Here is a 12,373-nt window from a genome sequence, read left to right as displayed (position 1 = left end):
AGTAAAGATAAATAAATTTAAGGTCTTCAAAAACTCGTTAAAAGTTAGTGTCTTGGTGGTTAGTAAGTAAATTTAAGGTCTTCTTTTTTTTCATTGTTTTTATAAAAAAGTTTTGTAAAATGTTATATAAGGCCCCATCTTTAGATTACGCACAGGGGCTCCGAAAACACCGAGACGGCCCTGGAAGCATATAGATACGGCTAAGACGGACTATCCTGAAGTCCCGGCAAATCCCCGGTTACTTATTTGAAAGTATTTAACGCGCAAATGTTAACAGATATTAATGTTAACGTCGGTCACTACTCACTACTAAAACATGTTGAGAAACCGTAGATCGTTTTACGAAAGTAATTCAAAACTGCAAAATAAAAAAGCATGTCTGACTAACAAATAAACGCCATATATGCGCCCCCAAAACTGGATTACTAGAGCTTCAAAATAGAAAGTTATTCATGTGTTACGATTTTTAAATGACAAACTAAATGTGAAAATGTGATTGGCATGTAGCTACTTCATATAGACATTTTGAAGATGAAACCTACTCGATAACCTAAAATCGCCCATGATACTTCGTGATTCGAGCGTATACTATTTCTAAAAATAAATTTAAATAATGAGAATCGAAGGATTGATTTCCTTACATAATTGATAGTAGGATATTCTGACAACTGTGACAACAAAAAAAAGCAAAATCCTTAAGCTAGGATGAGATATACTCCCTCCGTCCCGGTCATTTGTTGTCCTTTGGTTTTGGCACAAAGACCAAGGAAAGAGGAGAGGGTCAATAGCTAAATGACAAGTGGAACAAATTGAGTGTGAATGATCAAATTACTCTATCAAGTTCATTCTTAAAATAGAAATGACAACAAATGACTGAGACACCCCAAAATGGAAAAGGACAACAAATAACCGGGACAGAGGGAGTATTTGATTAGTAAAATTCACGTAAACACGTATTGCTATATCTAAATTAATTATCGTAAATTGTATAATTAGTGGTTATTTTGGATGAAAATAAAATTTCAAACACTACATACTTCCAATTTGTAACACAACAAAAAAAACAAAAACAAAAAAACATTTGATCAACAAACTTTTTCATGTCGACCAAGACCTGGCAAAACGGGTCAACGGGTCGGGTTCGGGTCGGGTCAGGGTGGGTTTGTCACATTGTCGAGTTAGTTCGGGTTGGGTTTTTTGGGTTCCCGAGTCATTTCGAGTATGTTTGTCGGGTCATTTTCGGGTCAAGCGGACCGGGTTGTTTCAGGTCAGGTCGGGTCATTTTGGGTCAATGATTAAGAGAAGAAAAGGTTTTTCAAGTCTTTTCGAGTTTTGGGGTCAATTAAAGTTATGTTTTATCGGGTCATTTTCAGGTTGGGTGGTTTCGGATCAGGTCATTTCAAGTTGGTCTGGTAATCGTCAACTTATTTTCTCTAAACGTCGTTCGGGGCTATTTAAAAAGGCTAGTAAATTATGCACCTTATGTGGTGCAGAAGCCGCGATAATTGTATTCTCACTGGGAAAAAAGGCCTTTTCTTTTGGTCACCCGAATGTTGAGGTTGTGCTCAACTGTTTTATGTTCTCAGGACTTCCGTCCAAGCCATCATCAAGAAGTCAGCAACCACCAATCCTTAAAGCACGCTGAACTCTCAATATCCAAGACCTCAACATGGAGCTAACATTAATGAATAGCTAGATCGAAATCGAGAAGAAGAAGGGTGAAGAGCTAAGTGAGGTAAGGAAGGCTAAAGCCAAAGCACAAATATTATCCTACAACCGGTTGTATAGTAGCATTGCACAACCGCCTCAAAGTTGTTGAGCTTTTAATCAAAGTTGTTGGGCTATTTTACAAGTTATTGAGCTATTTTACGAAGTTATTGAGCTTAATAATTATTGTGTTAATTTAAGCTCAATAACTTTGTATCATAGCTCGATAATTTTGTTAGTAAAGCTCGATAATTTTATAACAAAACTCAACTACATTGAATAAGTTGTATATACAACTAGTTATATAATACATTAACTGAAGCGAAAGAAAATAATCTTTGGTGGGATGTACCTATTGAAGAGCTTGATATGCAACAATTGCAACATTTCCAAGGTCAATTAGATGAGCTTAAGCAACATGTTATTCAACATGGTAATAACCTCATGATTCATGCATCTAATCAAGCAAGTGTTAATCCTCCTATCATGGGAATGATTAAGCATCCTATGCTTGGTTTTAATCATAATCCGGCTTTGTTTAACAACCCTAATTATGGATTTGGATACAATCAGGATTACAATAATTATTTATTATTAATAAATTAGTGCTTAAGAAAGAAGCATGAAATTAATATACCTACACATCACGAAGGCAAATATTTGCCGTTTATTACAACTTTATTTATGAAAACACACATTTATGGCTATTTAATTACTCTATCTATCAACGTCAAGGCAGCGATTGATACTATGGTGAATCTCTGGAACCCGAATGCAACGATTGTGGGGAATGTTGTGGATGCAAGGGAGAAAGTCTTTATCTTTCGATTTGCAAATGATCGTGACAAAGCTAGGGTTTGGGAGGGTCAACCGTGGCACTTCGATAAATTTCTTTGGTGCTTCAATGAACCTAATCAAATTGGTAAGATCACGGATGTGTGACACCCTCATTCATTGCGGAAAAGTAAACACATAATTCTAGATAAAAACTGCATGGATATGTTTGTAATAGGTTCATTTGGGTAAAAACATGTAAATTTTAAAACCTGAACCTGTTATAAAAATATCCAGATGGGAAGGTGTCAAACATGCAAGGTCTAAAATAAATCTCATGAATAAAACATCGCTAAAGTCGCGAAACAAAGTTATACAACCCAAATATGAAAAAGGGAGACATATGTCCCTAAAAAGTATATGACATAAAAAGTGTTTAAGGGTCACAATAAAATAAAGCCAATCTAGGTCCCAAGGTTACTTTGCTCGCTAGCTCGTCCATGTACCCCATATATGCATCACCTACCTGTCAATCGCATTTTATACAAATACGAAAGCCACAGTCAGTGGGGAGTAACTCCGAGTCCTCCCAGCCACGAAATGTCATAATTAATATAACATGTAAACATAAGAATATGAATATGAATAACACATAGCTTTAGCATATAGATGCTAGACAACCGTGCTTATCATGTGAACAACAATATAACAACACATAGTCCTAGCATGTGAATACTAGACCGACTCATACTACACTATCATATGAATCACATAACATCCAAGAATCCAAACTCTATCAACCATAGCCGGCTTGCATCTCACCTCCTATAATTCATATAATCATCAAACAAGAAAGGACAATATATCTAGAGACAAGCATAAGTTCTTAGTACAGTCAATAGTCACTCTGTAACTCGAGTCTATACCACGAGGTAAGGTAAACACCCTAGTCCTAAACCTGCGCAGACCTAGCGACATGTGGAAAACTACCGCATCCAAGACCCATGATCACACACATGAGTACCCCTAAGGAGTCCACCAAAGGGTTGGCTAGTACTTAAGCTGACCACATACTTCTACGAGTACGTCAGGAGGTCATGCCCTAACTTGGTGGGGGCTGACCACATACTTCTACGAGTACGTCAGGAGGTCATGCCCTAATTTGGTGGGGCTGACCACATACTTCTACGAGTACGTCAGGAGGTCATGCCCTACTTGGATATAAACCCACCAAGCTAAGACACAAAGGCTATTAAGCTGTGAACATACACTCGTCAAAGACTATAATGGCCTATCTATGATGAAGGCCGAAATACTCACCTAGGACCTAGTCCCAGCTGGAATACTTTAGCCCACACCACACAAGACAAGTAGGACACCCAATTAACCATAAGAGGGGCAAAGAGTCCAAACTAGCACACACAAAAGATCATACACATCCTAGCATATGAAAGGCTACGCAAGAGCATATTCAGCTGACAATCCAACAATATCTCCAATATCAATAATAATCCAAATTCCAGCTAACCAACAGTACCATAATCCGTGAGAACAAGCTAAAATGGCAAAGAGGCTACAAGACTCAAGCATAAGGCATCCAAAGCATCCAACAACCAACATGTGAAATGTTAATTACAAATATCAAGGCATAACATAAAACCTCCAATAACAACCAATCTCACCTCAAAGACAAACCCTCGACCCGAGTCCCGCGACGGGTCATCAGTCAAATAGAGGCTGACCGGTTTAAACCTAGTTTGACCAAACTCGTTCGGTCAATCTGGCCCAGCTCAGAGTCTTGGCCTACTTTGGCCCAAATCACAAAATTCATTACAATATCATTCTCATGCAATATTCCAATTTCTATCATGTGAACACTATCAACATAAAGAAAACATTCCAACTTGCAAAATAACTAATTCCACAAAATTCTCGCATAATAAAATAGCATAAATAACCGTCTCACACAAGGGTAAACTTTTCTATAAATTTTAATCGATAAAACGACGCCATTTACTCATACGGACTCCGAATTGAGTGATTCAAGTGGCTAAACCACCTAATTTTTCGATGTCGTTCAATCTGTCATATTTTTGGAAACATTGGAAACCGTCTCGGTCCGGTACTGACGCGTTCCAGCCAAAACACGGACTTGTCACAACACATAATTCCTCATCCAAATTTGTTCCAAACAATAATATACAAATGGGTAACATAAATTAAACATAAGCATACTCATCTTACTCCATTCATTCATTTATCAACAAGATCGTCTCAAACAACAACAAACAACAACAAACAACAAATACAACTACTAATGTGACATTAATTTGTCGAGTAACTCGGAATAGTTACCTTAAGCTAGAAAAAGAGAACAATAACACTTGAGAAAGAACCCTAGAAACCAAAATCACTCATCATTTTCTACAATATATGAGTCACCTAACTCATCTTCAAATTCTTCACCTATAAGAACAACAAAAACACAATTATTAAACTTAAATTCGAAAACCCTAAAAGATGAGCCTTAAAACAAAATTGGGGGAAATGAAAATAAAGCTTACTAGTAGATGAGGATTGAGGAGAGGATTCCAAATATATAATTTTTATGAGATTTGGTCGAGAAATGAAGGATTTATGGTGGATTTAAGGATTGTAAGGAGGATTTTTGAGATGAATTTGGTGTTTGATGAAAGGAAGAGAGAGAATGAGAATTGAGGAAATGAAAGATGAAGAGGAGACCCATGGAGGATGGAGGGTGCATGGTTTGGGGTAGGGTGTTTGGGTGAGTTTCAATTGTTTACGTTTTGGTTTGTTTCGACGGAAATTAGAAATATTCGTCGAACGCGATTTCCGAGAATATTAAAGTTCGTAAACACGATTTTACTAAAAGATTAAGTACTCATATGCCCAATATCCAAACTCGTTTACCCAACGACCGTAAGAAATGGGAGAATCCCAATTTTACGACTTTTATCCGAAATCTATTTTATCAAAGGAAAGGGTTTAAATATAGTTTAAATCACTTTTAAACATTTCTAAACTATCAAAAATAATTACATTTCTTCAAAATAAAATAAAATTATATTTTATCGAATAAATTTTATTTCAAATAAATTAATATTAAATTAAAATAGATTAAATTGTTACTTTTAAAATATAATAAGGGTCTTCAAAATTACGGGGTGTTACAGATGTCCCTTTGTTTAATTTCCCTATCTGGGCTAGGGTTTATGACCTTCTCATTGCTGGTCGCACAAGTCTAACCAATGCAAAACGATTGGGTGATACTTTGGGATCGTTTATTAGTGCGGAGTTTGGCCCTAATGCAGAACTTGATAGGGCTATTTGGTTGCGTATCTTGCTTGATGTTCGAAAGCCTTTAAAATCTATCATCCCTGTCCGTATGAAGAGTGGTAGGGCCGTCAACTTAGATGTTAAATATGAGCGCCTTCCCACGTTCTGCTATGGCTGTGGCTTGATTGGTCACGGGGAAAAAGATTGTGATGACGGTTCGTATGAGGAGGAAGAATTGAAATTAGGTGGCTGGCTTAGGGCATCTCCATGGAAGGTAATTAAGACGGTGAAGGACAATGCGAGTAAGGTGGCTAGGGATTTACAACCCAAATTTGAGGCTTCGAAAGCACGAGATGATGAGGATGTTGTGGCAGCGATGATCGAGAAGTTGAGGCTGGTTGCTATTGGCCTTAAGAGTAAAAAGTGTCATGATGAGAAAGGTGTTGATGGAGGCTGCGAGGATAAGACTGAATAAGGACGGGCAAGGAGTAATGGGTGTGGGAACGAGTAAGGAGAGACGTGTGTGGTGATGATGGAGGGGGATGTTTCCAATTTGATGAGCATCGATGGGGGTGGGGAACAGGAGGGCTCGAGGGAGGATGACAATGGGACCTTCAACAATGATAGGGTGATAATTAGTGAGATGAGGGAGGATGAGGCGGATAAAGGGAATGGTAATATAGTAGGGGGTAGTGTGCTACAGGAGGTCTTGGGTAAAGAAAAGAATGGGGGTATCAAGGGGAGGAATTGGAAAAAATGGGCGAGAGGGAAGGGGAGAGGAGTTGGTGGTCCGGTGTTAAGTGAAGGGGTGGTAAATAGTGTTGGGAAATGGTGCAGGGAGGAGGGGACTGGCGAACAATCTGAAAAGCAGCTGAGATTTGATACAGACGGGGGCGTCTTAATACCTAAGGCGGTGTTTGATTTTGATCAACGCCGCCGGGCCTAATGAATTACTTAAGCATCAACTGTCGGGGCTTGGGCAATCCCGATAGTGTGTGTGCTTTCCGCGAGCTTGTACGGAGAGAGGCCCCGGCCATTATTTTCTTGTCTGAAACTAAATTGAGTGGTCGTGAGATGAGGAGTGTAAAAGAGCGGTTGGATGACTACTTTGGATTCGAAGTTGATAGTATGGGTCATTCGGATGGGTTAGCTTTTCTTTGGAAGAAGGATATCGATTATACCTTCATGTCAGAATCAGTCCATCATATGGATTTTATAGTCAGGGGAATGGAGAGTCACCGAGTTTTATGGTTGGCCAGCTGTGAATGATCGTCACTTGTCTTGGGAGTTGTTGCGGGTCCTTAATAACCAATCTTCGCTTCCTTGGCTATGCTTGGGTGACTATAATGAGGTGTTGTTTGCTACAGAGATGAAGGGTGGAAGCTGACCACAGTGGTTTCGGAATAATTTTCAAGCGGCAGTGGATGAGTGTGGCTTGCGAGACCTTCCTTGGGTGGGTTACAATTTCTCCTATGATAATGGGCAGGTTGGTGACGCGAATAGGCAAGCATGATCGATAGAGCGATGGGCAATGGGCTTTGGTTCGATTTATTCTCGTATGCGAAGTTACATTATCTTAATCGAGAATGGTCGGACCATGTTCCGATTAAAGTGGTTTTGAACAGAAGGGCACCGGTTGAGGAACGGGTTAGGACCTTCCGATTCGAGCAAATTTGGGTAGGGAATGAGGGGCATGGGGATTTATCTAAAGTTCTCCATGAATGTACGGTGGAGCTTAAGGCGTGGAAGAAAACGAATATTTCGCAAATTGGCCGAGACATCTTCAGGAAACGATCACAGCTAGCTCGTTTGAATGAGGGGGATAGGGATGCGAGTAGTGTGGCTAGGAGGAGGAAGTTGGTTGCGGAAATTTCTGACCTTCTAAAGCAAGAGGAGAAATACTGGCGGCAACGGTCCCGGGCTTTGTGGCTTAAATATGGAGACCTGAACACGAAGTTTTTTCATAATCGGGCAGGGGAGCGGAGGAGGAAGAATTACATCGCGAGCCTGATTGATGATGAGGGAACCATTCGGGTGGGGGATGAAGAGGTGTCGAGGGTTGCGTTGGGATACTTTGAGGAGCTGTTCACTTCTTCTCAGCCGTCGAACATGGATGAGGTTTTCTATGGAATTGAGCAACGTGTTACGGGGCCGATGAATGCTATTCTTAGACAGAAGTATAGTGAAGAAGAGGTGTTAGAAGCTCTTAACCAAATGAACCCTTTGAAGACCCCCGGTCCGGATGGAATGAATGTTCTATTCTACCAAACATACCGGAAGACAATCGGCCCTATTGTTGTAGATACGGTCCTTGCTATCCTTCGAGTTGAGCGATCCCCTGAGGATTTTAATAAAACGCATATTGTTCTTATTCCTAAAAAGAAAGCGCCGATAAAATTCGTGGCTTTCGACCCATTAGTCTCTGTAATATGGTGTATAAACTGGTGTTGAAGGTTTTAGCCAATCGGATGAAACAATTTTTGGGCGACATAGTCTCTGTTAACCAAAGTGCCTTCACCCCGGGGCGTGCTATTTCTGATAATGTCATGATCGCGTTTGAAATTTTTCATTACATGAAGCTTTTGAGGAGTTCAGAGGGCTTTATGGCTTTGAAGCTCGATATGGCCAAGGCATACGACAGCGTGGAATGGGTGTTTTTATGCCGTGTATTGAATACGTTGGGTTTTAATAGGGAATGGGCGGAAAGGGTCATGGAGAGTTTGTCGTCTGTCTCATTTGATGTCATGATAAATGGTAGTCCTTCGCGAGATTTTCGACCGGCTAGAGGCCTTCGACAGGGTGATCCTATCTCCCCGTATCTCTTTATCTTGTGTGCGGAAGTTTTGTCTCACCAAATGCGCAGAGCTGCGGAAGGTGGGTCACTTCACGGCGTACGAATAGCGAGTGGTGCCCCCTCGGTCTCTCACCTGTTATTTGCAGACGATAGTTTCTTCTTTGCTAAAGCGAATGTGGAGGAGGCCGAGGTGATTAGTGATATCTTACGAAAATATGAGAGAGCGTCTGGGCAGCTGGTAAATTTGGACAAGACTACGGTTTCCTTTAGTCGAGGGGTTGTGGGAGAAAGACAGAGCACGATTGCGAGCAGGTTAGGTGTGGTTGCGGTTGAGGAGCAAAGTCGATATCTCGGTCTTCCTACTGTGATTGGTCGGTCAAATAAAGTGTTAACAGATATTCTGCGGGACAAACTCAGTAAACGGCTTCAAGGTTGGCGCGGAAAAATATTGTCTTGGGCTGGTAAGGAGGTTCTATTAAAGGTTGTTGCCAATTCACTCCATACCTATGTGATGAGCATTTTTAAGATTCCCGCTAACTTGTGTGATGAACTTAGATCGATGATGTCTCGTTTTTGGTGGAACAATGAAGAGGGGAATAATAGGATTAGTTGGGTGGCATGGAAGAAATTGTGTCAGCCGAAAGGCATGGGTGGTATGGGTTTTCGGGACTTTAAGCTGTTCAACCTAGCGCTCCTTGGGAAATAAGCTTGGCGACTTACGACGGAGGGGGGAAGTCTATGGGAGCAAACTATGCGCGCTCGCTACTATCCTGATGGGTGTTTTCTTAAGGCGGGTATGGGCTCGAAACCGAGCTATGTGTGGCGTGGCATTATGGAGGCTAAGGTTGTTTTGGTGAAGGGATTGCGGAAAAGGATAGGGGATAAGTGGTCGACTAAGGTATGGCAGGACGCGTGGCTCCCGCATACGCCCTATGGGAGGGTTCTCTCGCCATGTACGCAGGGGAATAAGGAGTTGTTGGTGGGAGAGTTGTTGAATGCAGATGGAGGATGGAAGGAGGAGAAGCTAACGGAGCTATTTCTACCCTTTGAAAAAGAGCGGGTTTTGAATATTAGGGTCAGTTCGAATAGACCGAGTGACATTTGGTATTGGAAACCGGAGAAGGATGGGATTTATACGGTGAAGTTGACCTATTATCTCCTCGCGAGAGAGGTTTGCTTAGACGTGGGTTGTACGTCGGACAGGGAAAGCGAACGGTGGCTCTGGAATTGGATTTGGAAGACCCCGGTGTGGCCCCGAGTTAAGCTATTCTTTTGGCATCTGTGCATCGAGGCCCTGATGACAAGAGCGAACATCGCATCCCGAGTAAGAGGTGAGAACTCATTTTGTTCTTTTTGATATTCTTTTTTGGAAACTAGCATTCATATTTTCAAAGATTGTCATGTAGTTAAGCAGGTTTGGGAGGGTCTGGATGTGGATGTCGGGGAGGATATTGTGGGGGGTGGAATTCAGGATTGGGTGCAGGAACGGTGGAAGGAACTCGGAGTTCGAGAGCATAGCGTTTTTATGGTGGGGTGTTGGGCCTTGTGGGAGCATCGAAATAAGGTGGTTTTTAAGAGGAGGGAGGTGGATCCTTGGAGCGTCATTAGGCGTACTAAGGACATGATAGAGGAAGGTGAAGGATCTGGGTTCGTGCTCGACAAGAGTAGGGCAACGAAGGCTAGGAGGAGGAATGGTGAAGAAGGTGGTTGGATGCCGGCACCAAGCGGGTTTGTTAAGATTAATGTGGATGCGAGTATGAAGGAAGGGGAAGGGGTGAGCTGCGGGGTGGTTTGTCGAGACACGGGAGGCCAAGTCTTGTCGGGGGTGTCGATAGTGCAAGAAAGGGTGTGGGAAGCTCATGTAGCGGAGGCGGTGGTTGTGCTCGAGGGCATGAAGGAATTGAAGCGTTGCGTATGGGCTGCTCCAACATTGTTATGGAAAGTGATTGTCTTCAAGTGATCGACCCCTAACAAATCCTCTCTAAGAATGGTACGAAGGCCTTCCGATGAATCGTCCACAATCGTGATATATAGCCGTTGTAGAATGAACTCCCACATTGGCTAACCAATCAGCCGCTAGATTTGCTTCTCTAAACTAATGTTCGACTTGGACTGACCATCTCTCCATGTGAATAAGCTGCTTTTAGCGACTAACCAAAGGTTAAAGATTATTACTTAGGAGTTGATCCTCTCGCACAAAACTGACACAAGTCTTATTATCAATATGGAACAAGACCTTAGTGAACCCCATTGTCCGAGCACGCTCTAGACCCGTATCAAGGGCTCTCATTTCAGCACGCATCGAGGTGCAAATACCGCTATTGAATAAATAACCAGTGATAAAATTACCCGTATTGTCTCTTAGAACACCGCCACACCCAACTGGTACGAGGTTCTCCTTGGAAGCGCCATCGGTATTAAGAAGTATGACTCGCCCCGAGTGAACCGACCCGTACTGGAGCATACTCGATTCGATTGGACCCGAAAATATTAAGACCTGAAACCGACCTGACTCGACCCGATGATGACCCATAAATTGAAGTAACCAGGTTAAGGTTCACTCAAAAATGAACCTGCCTCGACTCGTGACCCCAGTCAACCCTGGTTCACTCAAAAACGAACCTGCCTTGACCGTGACCCCAGTCAACCCTATTCATGTACTAACCTGAAGCGAGTTGATTGTTGACCCGACTCGAATTATAAAGCGAAATTAATCCAAAAGCTTACTCGATCCAGAAGATAATCTGAAAGTTACACGAAATAAAACAACAAGTAAATCATTAACAAGAATAAAATAAAAAAAATTGTTTTCCCGTCATTTTTCTACTTCGTGTTCCATTTTTTTACCAGATCAACAATTTTTTTTCATTTTTCCCTACTTCTGTAAATTACTTTAAAAATAAGTTTAATAATATGTGACCTTTTAAAAAAATCAAAAGAATCTAATTCTTAAGTAAATAAAACGTTATTCATGAAATCGTGCGCGAAAATGACAATTAAAAAATAGTAAATAAAAACTAACATTAATATTTTAAAATTAGATTTGGCGTCAAGACAAATTTTCAATTATGGACATGTTTTCAAGAGGAATATTCAATTTTCGAGTTGGCGCGCCAATGCTCGAAATTCAATTCTTTATCTTTCATGGCTTGGTGCCAACTTTGAAAATTCAAATTTCAGTTTTTGAAGCACATATAGGTCTTATCTGGATAATTAAATGTGAAAACAATATATTTTATTACTCAAAATGTAAATATTATATTTCACAATACTGTTTTTAATGTGTTCGGAATACAGTTATTTACCGAAACAAACAAATAATCGATAAAATTATTTGTTCCTCCTCATATATTAACAACTAGTTTGAAAGCCCCTACTTTGTACAAGTTAATGACCTTGATTATTTTAAAACTAAGTTGTAGAACATTATTAAATAGGTGTTTCGAAGTTCAAATCCGGGTGTCACATAATTCTAAAAAAAATGAAATATCTTAATCCCTTATATGGTCTCTTGATACGTACTTGATTCTAAGTATTAAGTAGCCTCTAAAGCTTTGTTATCTCGAATTCTAGCAAAACTTATTAAGTACTAATCATCATAAGTGTAAGGGAATCGGGGCGCTGTGATAGCCCTTATGATTAATATAAAGACGTGTGTGAAATTAATGAATAGTTTACGTTTGCTGTATTTTGAGAGGGTGAATAAAGCAAATGTAAACTTTTGACTGGGACGGAGGGAGTATATATTTTGTTTGAACCATATACCCTTCAAATATAGACAATTTGCTTACATATGTCATG

At 40.6% G+C, this 12,373-nt stretch overlaps 1 protein-coding gene across 1 annotated transcript; it reads left to right on the top strand.

Moving 5' to 3' along the window:
• Window positions 1-9,323: 9,323 nt before the first annotated feature.
• On the top strand, window positions 9,324-10,532 carry LOC141635723 (uncharacterized). Its single transcript, XM_074446721.1, has 2 exons — window positions 9,324-9,853; window positions 9,950-10,532. The coding sequence occupies exons 1-2, from the start codon at window positions 9,324-9,326 to the stop codon at window positions 10,530-10,532; spliced, it is 1,113 nt and encodes a 370-aa protein (XP_074302822.1).
• The last annotated feature ends 1,841 nt before the right edge of the window (window positions 10,533-12,373 follow it).

The sequence above is a fragment of the Silene latifolia genome, chromosome 2, assembly GCF_048544455.1.
Source record: "Silene latifolia isolate original U9 population chromosome 2, ASM4854445v1, whole genome shotgun sequence".
NCBI classification, from domain to species: Eukaryota; Viridiplantae; Streptophyta; class Magnoliopsida; order Caryophyllales; family Caryophyllaceae; genus Silene; species Silene latifolia.
The sequence above is the reverse complement of the archived record's forward strand: the minus strand, read 5'-3'. Positions and strand labels throughout refer to the sequence as shown.